At 43.1% G+C, this 21,637-nt stretch overlaps 2 protein-coding genes across 5 annotated transcripts in view; one reads left to right on the top strand and one right to left on the bottom strand.

The window, feature by feature from the left end:
* The window catches only part of TMEM72 (transmembrane protein 72), a 34,987-nt gene extending 27,685 nt beyond the window's left edge, over positions 1 to 7,302 (bottom strand). The window contains exons 1-2 of one of the 2 annotated variants that reach the window (XM_042460510.1): positions 7,123 to 7,302; positions 4,484 to 5,970 (exon numbers count right to left, since the gene is read on the bottom strand). In XM_042460510.1, coding sequence (XP_042316444.1) covers positions 4,484 to 4,613 — 130 coding nt within the window. In that variant the 5' untranslated portion in view covers positions 4,614 to 5,970; positions 7,123 to 7,302. Of the gene's footprint in view, positions 1 to 4,483; positions 6,784 to 7,122 lie in introns of those variants that run through there. The other variant, XM_042460509.1, reaches the window with a different exon arrangement.
* A 764-nt stretch (positions 7,303 to 8,066) lies between these two features.
* Positions 8,067 to 21,063, top strand: PAOX (polyamine oxidase). Of its 3 annotated transcripts, none has more exons than XM_042458215.1 (7): positions 8,067 to 8,327; positions 10,528 to 11,017; positions 11,433 to 11,629; positions 15,636 to 15,891; positions 18,156 to 18,268; positions 19,355 to 19,509; positions 19,752 to 21,063. In XM_042458215.1, the coding sequence occupies exons 1-7, from the start codon at positions 8,141 to 8,143 to the stop codon at positions 19,893 to 19,895; spliced, it is 1,542 nt and encodes a 513-aa protein (XP_042314149.1). In that variant the 5' UTR covers positions 8,067 to 8,140; the 3' UTR covers positions 19,896 to 21,063. The 3 variants fall into 3 exon arrangements, with proteins under 3 accessions (XP_042314149.1, XP_042314150.1, XP_042314151.1); XM_042458216.1 differs by having other exon boundaries at positions 8,181 to 9,941; positions 19,752 to 21,062; XM_042458217.1 differs by having other exon boundaries at positions 8,181 to 8,491; positions 19,752 to 21,062.
* Positions 21,064 to 21,637: the final 574 nt, after the last annotated feature.

Below are 21,637 nucleotides of genomic sequence, written 5' to 3' on the forward strand. Positions count from 1 at the left end.
GGGAACAAATACCCCTCAATACCTGGGAGAAAGTTTTGAAAAAAAATTGAAATTTACTAGAAGTGGAGATGTGGGGAAAGAGATGCCAATTACTTTCATATGTGGTGGACATGCAAGGATGCAAACGAGTTTTAGAAAGCAATACACACACAAATTCAGTATACCTTTCAACTAAACTTCGAAAGAAATCCTAAATTATTTTTATTAAATATCACAGAACAATTGGAAGGAAAACTGAACCAAGACCAAATAGGGGTTATTGTTGGGATATAGAGTCACAAGAAAAATGTACAATGTGGGTTTTAATAGTAACCAGGCATTAAAGGTTTACTGTGAGCCATAATGATTAGGCATTTAAAAAGGAAGTGATATCAAAAGGATAGTCAACAAGTGCTGTAAAGTACTGTAAAATGCTGCCATTCTGAAAAGTCACTCAGGAGGGTGGCTGGGTCCTTTGTGACCCCAGAAGGAGAGGCAAAGCCTAGTAGGCCTCACAGAGCCTTTGCTAGAGTACTGACGAGCATTTTACCTCAGAGTGGGTTGTTACTAGTGCGGATGGTGATGGTGTCAATGTATATATTGTTTTACACAGTGGAACTTCTAAGAATAAAAGCCTCATCTGAGAGAAGTTTACAGTGTCTCTTTGCTCATTAAGAAAGGGAGAGGTGTTTCTCCAGCTCACAAGCTGCTGACTACAGTCACAAAGGTGGAAAATATGGTGCCAAACGTTGATGTGTTGCCTCACATGCTGCGCAACATCAAAAGCATTTTAACAGTTATGCTATCCATGATCACAACAACCCATTTAATCTTAGCAAAGTACTGGAAAGGAGGAAACCCCTACATGTTAGAAGACTGGATAAATGATTTGATGATAATGGATAAATTAACAATGATGATCAATGATAAATCGGAGCAACAATTTCAAAGGAAATGGGAAAAAATTAACAAAGTCTGGGCCTCAGCCTAAAAAGGGCAAAGAGCCCCATATAATTATGTATAATGATTAGCAATATTAATAGGAAGGTATATAAGATTGCGATAAAAGTTAGAGATATACATGAAACAATGATGCATTTATATTGTACAAACAAGAATATATAAATTTCTAAAAGAGAAAAAAATATGTAAATAACAAATACATAAGTAACAAATCCAAAGATGGGGAGGCTCTGAATGGGAAGCTGAAATAAACCTCTGGTATAGTTCTTTATATCTTTTTGTTAAATGTGAAATAGCTCTTACTCTTCTATGCTACATCTATAAGTTGATATTTGAGTTTTCAGTGACAAAGAATGAGGAAACTTTGAATATTATATGAATGTTGTACTTTTAATAAAAATAAAATAAAAAAGAGAGATTTTGGACTTCAGTTCCCAGAAGCCTCAGCCATGTTGGCCAATGGTCTGGCATTCTGGGAGCTGAAGTAAGCATAAACAAGTAAGCATATCAAAATCCATAATTTTGGCCCCAAAACCTGTCCTCAACTTATACATGAGGTTGATTTATACACAAATATATTTTAGATGTGGATTGTTTTAATATGTGTACATTTTATCTGTCCTTTCAAATTGATGTGTGTTTTAACTGATGTTTTTTGTTAATTGTTGTTGCCCCCCATCTCAATCCATGGGGACAGGTGGGTAAGAAATGATGATGATGGTGGTGGTGGTGGTGGTGATGATGATGATGTTATATGGTATGTTGGATAATGGAGTGCACTAGAGAATTTAAGAAGAAATTCAGCATGTGCTTTATCAACTATAGCAAAGCCTCTGACTGCATAGATCACAAAAAGTTGTGGATTGCTCGTAAAGAAATGGGAGTGAACTACATTTTATTGTCCTGATGCAGAATCTACTGTATATTCAGAACAAGAATCTACTTTTAGAACATAACAAAGAGAAACAGAATGGTTCCCAATTGGAAAGGGGTTCAAGCAAGACTGTATTCTGCCATTCTATATGTTCTACTTGTATGGAGAAAATATCATACAAAGAGCAGGTTTAGGCCTGGCAGGAGTGAAGTTTGGAGGAAGGAATATAATCAAGCTAAGATATGCAGATGGCACCATACTACTGGCATAAAATAGCAATGACCTGGAATGATTTCTAAGGAAAGTCAAGGAAGAAAGTGCTAAGGTAGGCTTACTGTTGAACTCCAAGAAAACCAGAATAATGGCCATGGAGGATTTACATAAATTCAATGTAGGCGATGAGGAAATTGAACTAGTTAAAGATTTTCCATGTCTTGGATCAGTCATTGATCAGAATGGAGATTGTAGTCAAGAACTAGACAAGATCCTGAAATGCAAAAATATAAAACTGAACACTAAAGTTAGGACTGTCGATACCATCGTATTTCCTATCACTATGTATGGGTGTGAGAGCTGGATGGTGAGCAAAGATGGTGGGTAAAGCTAGAAAGAAAACCCATTTGAGATGTGGTGCTGGAGAAGAGTTCTGTGGATACCATGAATGGCTAAAAAGATGAATAAACAGGTCCTCGAATAAATCAAGCCTGAACTCTCCCTAGAAACCAAGATAGCAAAATTGATGTGGTCATACTTTGGCCACAACATTAGAAGGCATGACTGACTAGAAAAGACAATAACGCCAATAGTAATGAAAAGACAATTTTAATGATAAAATCACCAGCTTGGTAGATGAAGATGTACTGTGGATGTAGCATATCTTGATTTCAGTACAGCCTTTAACAAGGCCCCCCATTATATTTTTGCAAGAAAGCTAGTAAAATTTATTTCTACTTGGTTGACTAACCAAACGGATGCTCAGCAATGGCTCTTCACCCTGCAGAGAAGTAACCAGTGGGGTGCCACAAGGTACTGTCAATGACTTGTATGAAGGAATAGATGGCCTGCTTATCAAATTTGCAGATGACACGAAATTAGGAAGGGTATCTGATATCCTAGAGGACAGGATCAAAATTCAAAATTACCTTAATAGATTAGAAAGCTGGACCAAAACTAACTAAATGAATTTCGACAGGGAGAAATGTAAGATACTACACTTAGGCAGGAAAAAATGAAATGCATAGCATGGGTGTTACCTGGCTTGACAACAGTACATGTGAAAGTGATCTAGGAGTTCTAGTAGACCACAAATTGAACATGAGGCAATAGTATGATGTGTCAGCTAAAAAAGCCAATTCGATTCTAGGCTGCATAAATAGACATACAGTGGTGCCTCGGGTTACGAAATTAATTCGTTCCGCCATTCCTTTCGTAACCCGAAAATTTCGTAACCCGAAACACTTTTCCGTTAGCACTGGAAAGCCTATAGCTGCACTTTGCAGCATTTGAATTTCGCACCGAAATGAATTTCGTAACCCGAAAAATATTTCGTAACCCGAAACAGTTTTTGCCAATCCAACTTTTTCGTATCCCGGAAATTTCGTAACCCGATCATTTCGTATCCCGAGGCACCACTGTATAGTGTCTAGATCAAAGGAAGTAACAGTGACTCTCTATTCTACTTTGGTCAGGCCTCACCTGGAATACTGTATCCAGTTCTGGCACCACAATTCCATAAGGATTGTGACAAGCTGGAGTGTGTCCAGAGGAGGGTGAGCAAAATGGTGAAGGGTCTGGAAACCATGCCCTATGAGAAGAGAACTAGGGAGCTGGGTATGTTTAGCCTGGAGAAGAGAAGGTTAAGAGGTGATATAATAACTTGTTTAAATATTTGAAAGGACGTTATAGTGAAGATGAAGCAGGTTTGTTTTCTACAGTTCCAGATAATAGGACCCGGAGCAGTGGGTTCAAACTACACGAAAAGAGATTCTACTTTAACATTAGGAACAACTTCCCGACAGCCAGACTTGTTTGACAGTGGAATACACTGCCTCGGTGGTTGAATCTCCTTCTTTGAAGGTTTTTAAACAGAGACTTGATGGCCATCTGTCAGGTGTGCTTTGATTGTGAGTTCCTGCATGGCAGGGGGTTGGACTTGATGGCCCTTGAGGTCTCTCCCAATTCTATGATTCTTTGACTCTAATGCTTGGAATGGTAGAAGACAGTAGGAAGAGAGGAAGACCATATACCAAATAGGTGGGCGTAATGAAAGCAGACATGGCCCTGAGTCTGCAGGACCTGAGCAGAATCGTTGAGGATAGAGTGTTTTGGAGGTGTCTCATTCACAAGCTCTCCATGAGTCAAGATTGACTTGAAGGCAGTTAACAACAATGTTCCCTTGGATCTTAAAGACAGAATATTAAACAAAGCAGGTAGGAGAACCCTGAACTCTTGAGTGCATTGATGTAAAAATAAAAACACCAGCTACAGTATTCTAGTTCATCATCTTTATTCCTTCACTTGAGGCAAAATCTCACATTACTCACATTACCCTTTCTTAAACCAATATAACTGAAAACTCCAGTAAAAGATTATTCTAAAACAGGAGGAAAACATGGCATCAATCTCAGAAATGCAAGGAAAACAATTGCACCAAAGAAGGGCTCTCACCTGTTCCAGTAGCCATCCCCAGGAACCGGCAAAGGTATTCCAGTACATTCCAAAAAGCCATTTGTCTCATTCTAGCAAACCTCTGATCTTTAAGAATTCTTGAGTTCAGAATAGCACTTGGGCTATGCATTGGAGGTGAGCCTCATACTAAAAGATCCATGTCCTTTCCAAAGGCCCTTCATCCCAATGTTATGGAATAATAATCAATACCATATAACACACCCTTTTCACACCCTGAACTAGTTAGTTCTGCTTCTGAAGGGCTTTGGCCACCCTTCTTGTGCTGCCATTATCCTCCATCACATAGTGGAACGATTAATAATTACCAAGCAGAATGGATACAGTCAGTGCCCAAGGGCTTCTTTTTACTTGCTCCATTTTAGTTTGGGACAAAAATATCAACAGCTTGCAAAGTTCTTGCAGCTACAGAGCATGCAATGGTACAGATTAGTTGTCATGGGTTGGAATCAGAAATTTAAGGCTTTTCTAAGGTTGTTTTTTTTTAAGAGGGTGAGTTGCTGTGGTTACTAATTATTCTGGGGAATTCACAAAGTGTGCAAGGATTATCACCTCATTGCTAGCAGAATACAGAATACAGTGATATCCAGAGCATGCTACTGGTAAGGTTTTTTTAAAAATGAGAAAGAAATGGTAGAAATACATGGGAGAGTTATCAATGGAAAACACATATGTTCAGAAATATTTGTTGAACTTCACCCCAAATATTCTGTTTGAGGCAGCAAAACAGCAGGATGAAAACTCCCATCTGGAAGCACCCATGAAGGGTCACACAAACAGAAAAGCTTCCTTCAGCCCCTTAGACAGGTTCTCAGAAGAAATCAGATTTCTCATTGTGGCAACCTTCCTGGTACAGGGAGAAGCCCGGGTTTGGGAATTTAGGCTCTGTTATACCCTTCTCTTTTTTGTTTATGAAGAAATCTGGAAATTTTGGGGCATTCTTAACAAAAAGCAAGCACCCACATAGTGTGCCTCACTCCTTAGCTGTCAGAGCTATTTCATTTTCCTCTTTCCACGTGCAGACTGTTGCTTCCTTTTCATATTGAGAGGGCCAGATCTAGCTTTCACATTTGAATCTGATGATCGCTCCAGGAAAACTCTCCGCCATCAACATGGCACAAGTCTTGCTAGTGGAGTGAAACAGAAGAAGAACATGTTCAAACCTTCCTAATAGTTTGCTCACAATAATGGATATGCTTCCATCAGAATAGGGGACCACTCAAGGCACAAGGCTTTTACCTGTGATCTGGACAAACACCTTGTCACAGTCCTTACTTTCCATTTGCCATCACCACTGTGGTTACCTCATTCCTCTCCAACACACTGTAGTTACCTCGTTCCTCTTCTCCACTGATGCTGCAAAAGGCACAGGTTCTAAAACCATAGTTCATACCTGACTATCTGCTTGTGAGTCTACCTGTCACCCAGGATGATCTGCTATGGCTACTTTTCAGTTCCCTTCATCATTACTGAAAGTCATAAGGAGTAGCATTAAGCCTAACTGCAAAGCTTTCGTGGCCAACAGCATGAATTCACATATTGGACAGCAATTTCTAACATTCCTCACCAGTGACTTTGCTGGCTAAGGCTGCTGGGAGTTACAGTGCAACAACATTTGGAGGGCTGCATGACTTTCACCACAGAGAGGGTAAAAACTGACCTGGCTGGTTTAGGCTGCCTCTGTAGGAGTGTTAACAGTGAGAGGGGTGGAAGGGAGAACAGGGGCTGGTCTGACAGATGGGATTCTATGTGGAAAAGTGAATTGGGCCAATAAGGGCATACTCCAGTCGCTGGACCTTTAAGGAATTTACTAAATGACTGGATGCCACAAAGATAGCTTGGTTAATAGAAGCAGGAGCCTGAAAACGGGGTATCCGGTAAAGGCACTGGCTCTCATTCAAGAGAGCATGGGGGGAGGGGGCTCATAGAAGAGATGTCTCAATAGAGAGTTTGGCTGCAGTATGAGTGCCACTGAGTGGCTGCCAGTTGATGGAGAATCCCCAACCACTTCTTTGTTGCTTCTTTCAGAGGTGTTCATATTCTCAAGGGACAAGCAAAACATCCTGCATAATAGTTGATTGCACTGAAACACATCATTCCCATTCATGTTGCCATGAGACATGCACTTTGTTAACCCATGGGGTTGCCAGTTGGATTTACAGCTGAACTAAAACCTGCCTAGGATAGGGCCATCACGAATAAGGTTGCCATAATTCCCTTCCACAAAACCAGGACAAAATGTAGGACATGATGTAGCACAAAATGTAGGATAAATTGTAGGATGTTCAAGAAAAATGGAGGACAAAACATTAATAAAAACAGTATAAATTCATGCTTCTCACTCATGCTCAAAATGGAGGACATTTTGACATTCTTCCTGGATAGAAGTTTGGGATGTAGCTTTGTGTGTTGGACTAGGACTTGGGAGTCCAGGATTCGATTCCCTGCCTATTGGGTGACCTCAAGCAAGTCACACTCTCTCAGCCTCCTCAGCAGAAAGCCATGGCAAACCTCCTCTGAACAAATCTTGCCAAGCAAACCCCAGGATAGGTTTGCTTTAAAGTCTTCATAAGGTGGGAAACAACTTGGAGGTACTGTACACAATAACAAATGTACTGTACCTTTAAGTGCAGTGGAGGATCCAGCATGGTGTAGTGGCCTAGGACAATGGGTGACCCGGGTTCAAGTCCCAACTCGGCCATACAAACCCGCTGGGTGACTTTGGGCAGCAAGCCACACTCCCTCAGCCTCTCAGGGGAAGGTAAAGGGCACCCTGCACCCCGATGAAACTTGCCAAGGCAATTCTGCACCATAAGTCAGAAAGGAGCTGAAGGCACACAACAACAACAACAACAGCAGCAGCAACAGCAGCAGAGGAGGAAGAGGAGGGGAGGAGGAAAAGGAGAAGGAAAAAGAAGAAAAGGAGGAGGAGGAAGAAGAAGAAGAAGAGGGGAGGAGGAGGAGGAGGAGGAGGAGAAAGCAGAAGAGGGGAAGAAAAAGAGGAGGAGGAGAAAAAGAAGAGGGAAAAAGAAGAGGGATGGCCCTTGGGGTCCCTTCCAACTCTATGATACTATGATACTTTATTTAAACCCAGTTTTCCCTCTGATGGGGAAGGAGGTGGGAAGAGTGCCAGTGGCAGCATCCACACTGGAGAAACAACTCACTTTGTCTGGCTCTTTGCTATGGAATTCTGGGCTGCTCTGAGCCCCACAACAAACTTCAACTCCCAGAATTCCATAGGAAAGAGGCAGACAAAGAGTTAAAGCGGGTTGTTTCTCCAGTGTGGATGCAGCCACTGTTTGTCCTTTTGTCCATGGGGGTGTTTCTATCGTGCTGCGGTGTATCGTCCGTATAAATCCGGACCTTCCCCCTCCGTTCTGACTTGGGCTGCTGCCACACTGCAAAATTAATGTAGTTTGACTCCGCTTTAACTTAGTGCTAGGGAAGCTGGGAATTGTAGTTTGTGGCCACCACCAGAGCTCTCTCTGAGAGAGAAGGTTCAATTCCCTACAAAACTACAGTTCCCAGAATTCCGTAGCACGGAACCAGGGCAGCGCTAACGCTTCCTTCCTTCTTTCCGGGAGAGAAGAGAAGGGGAGGGACGCGGCTGAGGCTGAGGCCTGTGGGCGAGGCGCGACCATGGAGGCCTCCTCGGGGCCTCCTCCTCCTCGCGTCCTGATCGTGGGCGCCGGCGTGGCGGGGCTCGGGGCGGCCCAGCGCCTCCTCTCGGGCTCCCTGCGGCGGCGGCGGCGCCGGCCCTTCTCCGACGTGCTCCTGCTGGAAGCCTCCGGCCGAGCGGGAGGCCGCATCCGCTCCGGGAAGCTGCGTAAGGCCGGAGGGGAGCTCCCAGAGGCGCCCCCGGGAAGTCGCTTGGCCCTGTGGGAGTGGCCCGGTTTGAGGCCGCTTTAACTGCCCGGGCTCAACAAACGACAGTTCCCAGAGTTCCACAGCACTGAGCCGTGGCAGTTACAGACTGCGGTGTCAAAGCGGGTGATTGCTGCAGCGCGGATGCAGCCCTCCATTTCTCTAATGACTTGGGAATAACAACTCCTCGCTTCCGACATTCTCGTTGTCAGCCTCCTTTCAGAGCTGCCTCCCGGGGCTTCCCTCTTCTGGAGGCCCCTTCCTTCCCGCCTCCTCCTCCTCCGCCATTCCCTCCTTTGCTTGCAGCAGGGGCCAGGCTCCCCATTGGCCTCCTCCCAGAACCACCCCATGCGCAACCCTTAGGAATGCTTCCCCTATTCATGTTAATTCTCACATATCACTGAATATCATGTCCCTCACATTTGCTGCTTTGACTTTTGCAGGTTTGATTATTCACAGATGCTACTGTCAATATGTTCTCTCTAGGAATATCTAGGTCCTCCGGCACAACTCTGTGGTCAACTTTAAGCAGAAGCTGCACTGAAGAAACCAGAGATCCCTAGAGAGGACACTCCGCTGGGCATTTGTGGCTCCTCCAGCGCAGTTCTGTGCTCAGTGTCTGGCAGACATTGGCCACAGAGGAGTTTATCACACTGGGGCTAATTTCAGCATTAAAGAGAGATTAAAGCACATTTAAAGCATCCTGCAAATAAAGCAAAAATTGCAAGTAATTGCACAAATGATTATCACATACAATTGCACAAATAAAGGGATATCGGAAATGCATTGTTACTGAAATGCCGAAAGGCAAAAGATCCATGTTAATGCTTCTTTGTGGCCACTTTAATGGCGGGTTTTGTGCGATGTCATATGAAATCGTTTCACATAATTACACAATTTTCCCGGGATATCCACAGGATAAACTCCCTGTCTCCTTCGTGTGATAAACTGCAGAGTTGTACTGGACAACCTGGAGATTTCTAGAGAGGTGTTCTCTCCAGTAAAAACATATGTTTGTTATTTGCGGTTTTTTCACGTTCACGAGGGTCCTGTGCCCCTAACCCCAGCGAATGTGGAATGACAGTAGCTGCGACATAACATTAAAATGATACCTTTAAATTACAATATATGTATTTACATGTACATAGTTTCATGAAGTTAAAGTGAAATTTGGTAAGATTTGATGTTTTTAAAGAAAAAAATTAAAAGAATTTTAAAAATATAAATTTTAAATATAAAAATTAAAAGTTTAACAAAAATAAAACTCAAGGCCTCTCTTTTTCTCCCCACTGAGCCTTGCCCCAGTCCAGCCTTTTAAAGGGATGCAGGCCAATACCAGAGCCCAGTTCTGCTCAAAGGCCATTGTTTGGGGAGTAGTGGTGTCACCTTAGGTAGGGTGTCATCTGGTGTGACCTGCACACCCTATTGACCCCCCTGTTTCCTTGCATCTCACCTGTCTCCCACTTTCTCTCCTTCCTCTCTTGGTGCTTCACCTTGCATCACTGCAAAGCAGTATCAACTACTTTGGGTGCAGAAGGCAGGCAGGTCAAGGAAGCAGTGTCCTTATCAACATGAGGTAAAGTCCTGGGGGACCAAGAAAAGCCTGGCCAGTCCCCTTACCTGAGATAGGAAGAAAAGAATCAGTGTCTCTGGCATTATTGCAATGCCCGCTGCTTCCCACTCACCACCCAGCCTTGCCTCTCCAGCACATGTCACTCTGTCCCCCTGTTTGCCACCTCATGGTAGTGAGACTAAGACACAGCCTGCCCTTTGAAGCATCATGAGTTGCTTTGTGCCATCAACACTGCTTTACAAAGGGCTGCTAGAAGAATGGGACCTTGAGGAAGAAAGTGATATGAGAGTTGAGCAGCACATGAGTGAGAAGAGAGAGTGACAAGAAGCAAGGCAAGCAAGCCAGAAGAAAGCATTCTACTATGATCACCTGATTCAGCCTAATGGATGGGTCAACTCTGGGTGGGAGGCAAGGAAGCAAGAATATGAGACAGCAGTGGCTCTTTTCCGTCCAAATTAGGTGTTGGGAGCATCCATTTGGCACCTAGAATTAAAAGCTCAAAGGAGTGATTCTGCTAAGGCTCCCCAATATGAAGACGCTGAAAAGCAACCCTGGTAAAAATGGCTTTTCTTCCTTTCCTTTTTCCTAGGAGATAAGGTAGTTGAGATTGGTGCCCACTGGATCCATGGGCCTTCAAGGGAGAATCCTGTGTTCCAGCTTGCTTCAGAGCATGGATTACTAGATGAGGATGCTATGTCTCAGGAGAACCAACAAGTGGAAGCAGGGGGACATCCTGTGGGGCCATCAGAAAGCTATTCCAGCCAGGGCCACGTGCTGAACTCTGACATAATGAACTCCATGGGTCTCCTTTTTTTTACTCTCTTAGAAGAATCACGCAAGTTCCTGCATGCAGACAAAGTACCTGTACCTAGTGTGGGTGAATACATAAAAGATACAATAGTTCAGAGGATGAAGGAATGGGCTGATGATGATAAGACAAAGTCCTTGAAGCTGGCGATCCTCAACATGTATTTCAAGTGGGAGTGCTGTGTGAGTGGAACTCATAGCATGGACCTGGTGGGCTTGGGGCCCTTTGGAGAGTATGTAATGCTGCCAGGACTGGACTGCACCTTTCCCAAGTGAGTGAACTATCTTAGATGTTATTGATAATCATTAGCTTGCCTATCACATATGGTTTCTGTGATCCCCTTCTCCTGGGTTTTAGATATATTTGCAGTGGGTTTGAGGAAACAATAGGTCTGTATTCTTTTCCATTTGGAAGATTTTACTAGCCATATGTATTTCACTATTGTCATTGGGTGTGCTGCATCCCATTTGTCCCACTGCAAGTTCTTTATAATTGCTCATATGGATTTTATGTTTCTTTGCCCTCTGGTGTAGTGCGTTTCTCCTTGTCATTTCCTATCTCCTTCTCCTTTCCATCTAGAAGATAACTTGGATTAATGATTTGAGAGTGAATCTTCTGATTTGGGACTGAATCCATGCTGTAGATCCAAGAACAGTCTACCTAATTGTGTGTCTCCCCCTTTTTAGTGGTTATGAAGGACTCACAGACTGCATAATGTCAACTTTGCCCAAAGGGACTGTGCTATTTAATAAACCAGTGAAGACAGTTCACTGGGGAAGCTCCTACTTGGAAGAGTCCACAGGCCGCTTCTTTGGAGTTCAAGTAGAATGTGAAGATGGCGAGAAATTCTTAGCTGATCATGTCATCATCACAGTGCCTCTAGGTGAAACCTTACAACCTTTTTTATTTTCTTCTGACCTAACTGGCTGGTGTGACAAGCATTTTTCCCTTTTGTAGTACAGCAGATTTGTCTTTGCTAGTCTTACTTCAGCCAATATCCCCCATTTGTACAATTCTCTGTCTTCCCTCCCTCCCCCAGCTATCAAGCCCAAATAGAGCCTGGGGCTTGCATGGGGAGGGGGAGGCAAATTCGACCATAAAGCATAAGCTTGACTCCGCTTGGGATGTGGTAGGGAGGAGTCATGTGTGTGCTGACAAACCAAATGCACCTTACTTTTTTCCCCCAGCAGCCCAAAGCTGCTACCATATGTTAATGGTGCCAATTGCCCCCTTTATCCAGTGCTCACTTCCCTTGTATAAGAAGCAGCAGCCCCTCTTGGGAACTGATAATAGCAAATGGGGGAAGAGGCTGCAGGGCAGAGTGCAATTACAAGAGAATAGCCCCATACACATGCCACAGATGGAGTGGTGACTGGTTTGCACAGGCAGGGTTAGCAAGCTGGCTAGCAGCACTGACTAAAAATTAAGTAGGGATCACGCACCTTGTTTTTAAGGGGGAATAACATTCCTGTAAACCTCTAAAAATCAGTTTGGGAAGAAATCACAAGGGCCATCAAGTCCCTGACATCCAGGAAGACACAATCAATGCATTCCTAGCAGATGTTTAAAAACCTCCAAAAGAGAGAGACTCAAACACACTCTGAGGCAGCATATTCAACTGTTGAACAGCTCTCACTGTCAGGAGGTTCCTCCTAATGTTTAGATGAAATCTCCTTTTCTGTAGTTTGAATTCATGGCTCTGTGGAACAGCAGAAAACAAACTTGCTCCATCCTCAATATGACATCCCTTCAAATATTTAAACATAGCTTTCACTGCACCTTTTAACCTTTTTATCTCCAGAGTAAACATACCCAGCTCCCTAAGTCACTCCTCTTAGGGCATGATTTCCAGACCTTTCATGATTTTGGCCATCCTCCTCTGGACACACTCCAGCTTGGCAATATGCCTCTTGTATTGTGGTGCGCTGAATGGGACACAGTATTCCAGATGAAGTTGGAACAAAGTAATAGTATTACTTCCCTCAGTCTAAACACTACAGTCCTATTGATGCAGCCTAGGATTATACTGGCTTTTTTAGATGCTACATTGCAGTCTTGACTCATATTTAGCTTGTGGTCTATTAAGACTCCTAGGCGGGATACAAACCGCCGCTTTGCGGCATTCCCCCGCCGGTGCCATTTGCTCCGCGAGGGAGCCGCAGCATCCAAACCGCGCAGCTCCCGCGTGGAGCAAAAAAGAAGCTCCATTTCGGAGCTTCTTTCTGCGGCGCACGGATGACGTAGCGAAGCGCCAAGGGCGCATTCGCTACGTCATTAGCGCCGCGACACGTCTGGACGCTATGCGTCCAGTACGTAAAGATGGCGCCGGCCATGTAGAAGGGACGGCGCCATCTTGTACGTATTGTATACGTACTAGGGTTAGGGGGGTGCGGAAGCACCGCCCCTTCCTAACCCTAGTACGTGTACAATACGTACTATATGGCGGTGTGTATCCCGCCCTAGTCTCCTTTTCCATGTACTGTTATCAAGCTAGGTATCATCCATCTACTACCTGTGCATTTCATTTTTTTTTCTGCCTAAGGACCCTATCCATGCTAATTCAGGAGGCAGCCAGTTCCTATCACACATAAATCACTGCCGAATCGCCACCTGTGTCAGACCTGGATGCAGCCTGGATTGTCTAAGCCACTTCTGCAGCCATTTTCATCACCGACTTCTAAAGCTTTTAGAAGCTTCCAACTTCTAAAATTTCTAAAACTTCTAAAAATGGCCGCATAAGCAGCTTAGACAACCCAGGCTGCATCCAGATGGACTCGGGCAGCAATTCAGCAGAGATTTATGTGTAATAGGAACCAATTGCCTCCCAAATTAGCACTGTATTCAGGAAAGGTAAGCTACTCTTTTAACCCCATGTAATAGGGTCCCTAGTGTAGTACCTTCAGTTCTCGTTGTTGAAATTCATTTTGTTAGTTTTGGCCCAGCTCTCTAATCTGTTAAGGTTATTTTGAATTCTGATGCTGTTCTCTATCAGCTACACATCCTAATTTGGTGTCATTTGCATATTTGATAAGCATGCTCTTTATTCCATTATCCAAATCACTGATAATTTTGTTGAATAGCACTGGGCCCACTACTCTCCAGAATGAGGAGGAGCCATTGTTGAGTATCATTTGGATTCAGTCAGTCAACCAATTACAAATTTGCCTGATAGTTGCATTCTCTAGCCCACATTTTACTAGCTTTTTTGGAAGAATATAATTGTCAAAGGTTTACTGAAATCAAGATACGCTATTTCCACAGCATTCCTTCATCTATCAATTTTGTGACTCCATCAAAGAAAGGCATCAGATTAATAGGGCATGACTTGTTTTGAGAAACCATGCTGACTTTTAGTGATCATGCCATTCCCTTCTAAATGCTTATAGACTGTTTAATTATCTGCTCTAGAATCTTTCTTGGTATTGAAATCAGGATGACTGGATGATAATTACAGTATTTGGGCCCTCCTCCTCTTTATTTTTATGGTGCAAACAACATTTGCCCTTTCAGTCTGCTGAGACCTCTCCTGTTCTCCAGGAATTTGCCAAGATTATTTACAGTGGTTCTTGAGTGTAGTTCATTTGGTTTGGAGACGTGAATTTTTTTAGAAGTACTATCTATTTACCTATTCTGTGCTGCCTTTCCCCTATTACATCATCCACTCCGTTTTTCTCACTTTGAGCACTGTTTTCCTTTTGTGAGAAGACCAAGGCATTTCCTCATTCTTCCTTTTACAATGGACATCACCAAACACACATTTTAATTGTTTTTAACTTCTCTAGCAATCACTTTAGCTTTTCTGACTTTCTTCTTACATGAGCTGGGTATTTGTTTGAATTTTTCTTTTTCCATGTCCCTTTTAAATCTTAGTTCAGTTGCAAGTTTTTAAGGCATCCATCCTGGTTTCTTTAGACACCTCTCATCTTTCCTCCTCATTAGAACTGTTTGAAATTGTGCCTTCAATATCTCACTTTTAAGAAACTCCCATTCTTCATGAACCCCTTTCTCTTTTTGTATTCCTGGCCATAGGAACACACCCATTATTTCCCTAAGTTTACTGAAACCAGCTTTCTTCAGGTCTGCAATGCATGTCTGACTACACTTGGCTTCTCCTTTCCTCTGTGTAACAACTCCAGTTCATCAGTGTTGGGTAGTATCAGATCTAAAATAGTTGGTCCTCTTGTTGCTTCTTCTACATAGTAATCTTTCATTAGCACAGTGCACAGTCTCAACACATCTTTACCTGATTGAAAATGTGGCAGTTTTTCCTGCTGTATCTCTGAAATCATATGCCACCTTCAAGACAAGGTGAATGGTCTGTATATGCTTTGTTTTCTTGCATAAAAATGGCTTTTTCCCCCTGCCTGGTCATTGAAAGTTGGCTTGGGACTTCAAGGAGTTGGTAACTTCCTTGTTAGAATCTGCTCTGAGTTTTAGCATGACAGACCTATTCAAGGAACTAAATACTTTAAAATTTAAAGTTCAGTGTAAAACCCACCCCACTGACATGTAATCTACAAGATTTATTAAATATGAGAAAGACTCAGTGACAGTGTTCTGGGCTGCATTATTAATTTAGCATTAATGCTCCCCATTCCTTCCTTTCATCCTCTCTCCCTTGCCACTTGGCTTTTCAAGGCACTGATGTGAAGGGAAGGAGACGAGCAGCTACTTGTAGCCTTAGACAGACACACAGTAGCAGCAGATGTTGAATTAGGGCATTTGTAGTACACAGTATCATTCCATCCCACTCTAGACCTCTTCTTTTTTGAGTCTTAAGGGATTATACTATTTTACAGTGTGTACTGAAGTGTTTGTACATAAGGCATTTGCTGAAATTGTGGTCTTATAATTTGCTGTGCTGTGTTGTGTCCCTTCCTTTTCTCTAGGTTTCCTCAAAGAACACCAAAATACATTTTTCAGTCCTCCACTTCCATCCCAGAAGATGGCAGCAATAAGAAAGCTGGGATTTGGAACAAACAATAAAATATTTTTGGAATTTGAGCAGCCTTTCTGGAAGCCAGATTGTGAATTTGTTGAGGTAGTATGGCTGGATGAATCACCTCTGGCTGAACCACCCAGTGATTTAAAGGTTGCCTGGTTTCAAAAAATTGCTGGTTTCATTGTTCTCCATCCACCAGAAAGGTATACAAACAAGATAACAATAGCTGAACAAAGGATCATGCAACCATGTTCAGCTTGTTTTAAATTGCTCTGCAACTGTAGCAGACTTTGTGCAATTTTTCTTTTGTTGCTCTTTGTCCTGCGTAGTTCAACTGTTAAATGGCTGACTTTCCTGGACAAAGCACTTGGTGTTAGCAAAAGAGCTGTTAGATGTAATAGATCCAGGACAGTGGGAGCATCAGAGCTATTGCTCTAAGTAAACAAGCAGGAAAGCAAAGTACACAAATGCCAACTTGTCAACATAATTGTTGTCCTTTGTAAGCCCAGCTTAAATTTTAGTATGTATTTCATTTCTTAAAATAAGGAACTCAGAGGATTGAGATGATATGAGTCCTACTATCTGCAGATAAATTATCTTAACATTCCGAACATGGCTTGTGTGCATATATTTTATCATTGTTGTAGATATTTTGTTTTCAATGAAATACTGTCCAAAAACTGATTCTCAGGGTTGGGGCAAGTAACAGAGAAACTTCCTTGTATTTAACCAAGTGAAGGAGGAATTGGTTTCCACTTATTTTGTGGGAAATGTTGATGAAACTAACCTTTGGTGTGCTATGCAAAACAGCCTCAAAGATACTGACATGGTTAAACAGCATTTTTTTAGTTGACTAAGGGGCTCTTTCTTAAGGCCGGCCTGGGCGTGGAGTAGGGGCGCCGTATCCTCATGGTGCAAGCCCCGACTTTGCACCCCAGGGCGCCGTAACACCGTACGCCGCTCCACATGGCGTGCAGTGTCATGACACTCCTCCAGCGCTGTGTCCGTATGATGCAGCACCATATAGCCATGGCACAGCTGCTATCACACTCTTTCCTGGGCAAAAAAGGAGGCACTTTTTGCACTCTTCTGGCTAGAACCCCTAAGTACACAACGTTGCTGAGAAATGTCAGACATACCACAAAAATTCCTTACATTTAAGCTGAACAAAGGGAGCATTGCATGATATTTACATCTGAACCATTATTTCAAATTTAGAAGAACTGTGTCAGAGGTGACAAATGGTGGAGTAAGGTTAAAAATCTAACAAAATAGTAACACTTAACATTCAGAACTGTTAGGCAAAATCTATACCATTAAAATCACATTGCATTTTAGTGGAACATTTTACTGGAAAATAGTGCAATACTAATATTTTAAATACTACACAGGAAACTATGGCACATTACAGACCGACCGTTTGGGGCGGCCTGTGACTGGCCCTTTCCCCGCCGGATCGGGGCCTCAGCTGCCACAGTGGCAGCCTCTGAAGCCCCGATCCGCTGCTTTTCAGGCCGCAGGGAAGCGGCAAAAGGCTGCTTCCCCGCGGCCAGGAAAGGGGTGTCCTTGGGGCTTCATGCCCCAAGGACACCCGACGGTGGTGGGAACAAAAAGAAAGGGGCCGCTTGGACCCTTTCTCATTTGCGTCACTGGCTGAGCCGTGTAGAGGCTGCACCAGCGACGCAAATCATGGAAGGAGCTCCGTTTCGGAGCTCCTTCCGGGGCTGCGGAAAGGGCGCCCCAGGCGCCCTCGCGCAGCCCCACTATGTCACTTCTGCGCCGCCCTGTTTGGAGGCGGTGCAGTCATGACATCACGGCGGCTCCCATGTGTATAGGGCGCCACCATTTTGTACGTCCTGGGGACGTACTAGTGTTAGGTGTGTGCGTAAGGCACGCACTTTCCCTAACCCTAGTACGTCCCCAGAACACACTTTACGCCCATGCGGAACGGGCCTATAGCTCATTTGGCCTTATTCTGTACTCCTTTGTAAATTGCTAAAAATAATTAAGAATAAAGTTGTTAGAATATATATTGGATCCTTCCTATCAGGGGGCTGGAAATCCATGGATTGCTACATCCTATATTATTCAATGTTAGCATGTTCACGTTGATGTGCTGACAAGTCAGTGTGGACATCATTGCCATTTTTCAATGGGGTGTGCTTGTCTGTACTGTACTTTCTGCCCTCCTTGAGGGATGGGGATGGAACTGTAGCACCATGGATGGGAAGGGTCCAATGTGTAAGAATTGAGGTCATGAATGAACATACTGAAGCTAGTTGGCATGTATCTGTCAGTATCTTAAATACAGTGCACCCGTGTTATATGCGGGTGTGCTATACACAGATTTGAGTGTACACACTCAAGCCATGGAGAGCACGCGGGGTGCAAGGGGCGGCGCGTCCCATTCAAATGAATGGGGCATGCGCCCTGCAAAGAAATATTCAGTTGTTCTTTCCCCTTGCAGGTATGGACATATCCTCTGTGGCTTCATTGCTGGGAAAGAATCTGAATTCATGGAAACTCTTACAGACACTGAAATTTTCACAACCTTAACACAAGTATTTCGTAGAGCAACAGGTAGGTGTCTCTTATAGGTTGGTCGGCTTGAAAGGAGTGAATGTTGTATGCAAGAGTAAGAACACTGGCCCAAATTTTCTTAAACCTGTAATTGTTCTGGTGTATGTATACTAGTGTGGTCTAGTGGTTTGAGCCATCTAATTAGAACTATTGACTACAGCTCTGGAGAACAAGGTTTGAAACCCCTCTTGACCATGGAACCCCACTAGGTGATCTTGGGCAAGTCACATTCTATCAGTCTCAGAGGCCTGTTACAGACTGCCAAAATAAAGCTGCTTCGGGTCTCTTTGGAGATATGCTATTTAAATGATGCATGGGTCCTAAGAGTCCGGAGGTCGCACCAAAGCCACACTCCATTCCTAAGCACCGGAGTGCAGCTTTTGATGCAGCTTCTGGAGTCTTAGGATGCATGCATCATTTAAATAGCATACCTCCAAAGAGACCCGAAGCAGCTTTATTTTGGCAGTCTGTAACAGGCCAGAGAAAGGCAAAGACTAACTAACCCCCTCTGTAGAAATCATATGAAACCCTGTGTTAGGTGCACATTAGCACTGCCATAAGTCGGAAGGTACTCAAAGACACACAACAGTAATATATTCAGAGAATATTCAGTATCTTTTTTTCTTCAAAACAAGGAATTTATTTTCTACTAAGTATGCTGGGCTAGAGGAAAAGACATTTAAATTTGACATAAAGAAGAGAATTTGTCACCATTGCAAAAAGCTGGCCAGTAGGCTAAATAATCCTGTTCTACATGGGCATGATGTACCACCATTGATACCCCATAAAATCAAGCTTAGATTATTTTTACTCAGAAAACTGTCAGGCCAAGTCAGATACAATTCCCTGGGTTGTAGAAGGAACCTCAAAATAGTTATCAGAGCCTTTTTAAAAATTGTCATCATTCTCTAGACTTCTATCAGAACATTTGTGGAAGCAGACTTAGCAGTTTTCCCAGGGGATAGATTTTAGGCTTCACAAATGTACTTTCATTTAGAGATCTGGTGATTACTACCCTACATTTCCCTCTGTCCTGGGGATAGTAGCAGAAGAAATGCTCACCTATTCTCTATGTGTTTGGATCAGGAAATCCACATCTTACTCCACGGAGTATTCTGAGATCTAAATGGCACAGTGAACCTTATACCAAAGGGTCATATAGTTACGTGAGTGTTGACAGCTGTGGAGATGACATTGATATACTTTCTCAACCCCTTCCTGAGGAAGCCTGTAATTCCAAGGTAATTATTTTGTGTTCTTGGCTGCATTGGAGCTTGTCTTGTAAATTTGTGAATGTCTTATGATTTGTGAATTTCCAGAAGTTGCTGTGCACACTCTGCAGCTGTATATCAGCTGAGCACTGGCTGGTTTCATCAAAGTTCCCAAGACAGAAAATGTATATTTTTCCTCCTCCTTCTCCCATGGGGTAACTTAATTGTCCATCCACCCAGGACTAAGCTAATGTTGCTCTTTCTTGTTGCAGCTACCTGAGGTTCTTTTTGCAGGAGAGGCCACACATCGCACATTCTATTCAACAACTCATGGGGCCTTGTTGTCTGGCTGGAGAGAAGCAAATCGCCTTATCCACATCTATGACAAGTCTGAATCCCTACATGCTATGCTGTAAACAGCTAAAAGTAGTTCTCTTTTGCTGATGATTACCTCCTAAGTAATCAGTAGAAATGGTAAATCACTGTACCCCTGCTGCAAAAACACACAAAATCTAAATTACAGCAATTGGAGAAGAATTCAGATATACAGTAGCTGTGTTAGTTTGGAATATCAGTATGCAAAGTATCTTACAGCACATTTTACACTAAAAGTGCAAAAGCTTTCATAATTTGGTAGATTTCCTCAGATGCGTTGAATAAATTGGTGTGCAGGAAGAACCTTTATAATCAGACTATATGAATAGCCAGAGAATTGAAAATCTTATGGGTATCACAGGTTCGCTTTCAATTATGGTCGTTGAAGGACAAAGGCAGGAAGAAGAAATATGTTACCCAAGGCCAGGGTGGGAAGATTGCAAAGAGAATCAGCTAATTATGATACCTCCACAAACTCCAGTCCATCAACAATGGGTTGAACAGAGGTAATGGCTTCCTGGCACACTGCACATAATGTAATACTAGCTAACACCCCAGCATCACACTCTTAGCCAGTTTATTATATCTCCATTCTGGTTCCCAGCCTGCACACACCACATTTCAGAACTCCCTCCACCATTCATAAGGTAATCCATCCACCCTAACCTTAGGCAATATCTTTCCAACTGCCCTTGTCCCTCAACAACTATAGTTAAAACTGAACTTGTCACCTCATCACCATATCCACAAGTTTTACATTTCTAAGCCTATTATTATTATTATTATCATCATCATCATCATCTTATTACAAAGGTCCTTCCTAGGCAACACATCACTCCATGCATCTGAGGAAGGAGACCAAGTCTACAAAAGCTTATGCTACTGCATATTAATCTCAAAGATGCTGCAAGATCCCTTAGCAACTGAAGAAGTTGGCTTTAAATTTGCCTGGTTGCAACTTTACTTTTGCCAACTAAACATGCAGTTGTTAATCTGAACTAAGGTGCACCCACTGAATCAATAGAATTTAAATGTCGGTTTGCCAAGTTCCTTGGGGTTTAGCCTAATTGGAATTGGATATAGGTTACATTATTACCTATTTAGATACTGAAAAATTTAAGAAGTTCTAGGACAGGGTAGGCAACCTTTTTGAGCCGGGGGCCAGGTTGCTGCCCCTCAGACAACTGGGGGGCCGAAGCCAAAAAATGAATAATTAAATAATTTTTTTAAAAATTAAATAAATAAATAAACCAGGACAAATGTAGGACAACATTTTCAAATGGTGGACACTTTTTAAAAAAAAAGTGGAGGACACGCAAAAAAATTTGCTGATTTTTTAAAAAAATGTTAATAAAATGCATGTTTCTGAGGCGTCTATAGACAATTGCCCCCCTTGCCCCTGTGCGCGAGAGGCCAGAGGCCCCGACGGCAATCGGCGACAGGACCGGGCTGGGGCCGGTCCCAAGGCCTCGCCGGGCCGCATCCGGCCCGCGGGTTGCAGGTTGCCTACCCCTGTTCTAGGACCTTGCAAGAAACTGATTCTCTGTTACAGAGAGGGTATGCAGCTTGTCCTGCTGGTCATTTCACTGTGTTTGTGAATTCTAGAACCAAACAACAGGCCCTCTAAAACCAGATCCTAGAATGTCTCCTGAGAAATGCTCTAACTGTCAGCATACAGAAGATAAGCCTTCTGAGACCACATCCTAGAGTATTAGCCTTGAAATAAGCCTGCTTGGGCTTGGAACAGATGAAGAGGTATGGGAAAATGTCCTGAAACAAACCA

Source organism: Sceloporus undulatus, chromosome 3 (assembly GCF_019175285.1).
Source record: "Sceloporus undulatus isolate JIND9_A2432 ecotype Alabama chromosome 3, SceUnd_v1.1, whole genome shotgun sequence".
NCBI lineage: Eukaryota > Metazoa > Chordata > Lepidosauria > Squamata > Phrynosomatidae > Sceloporus > Sceloporus undulatus.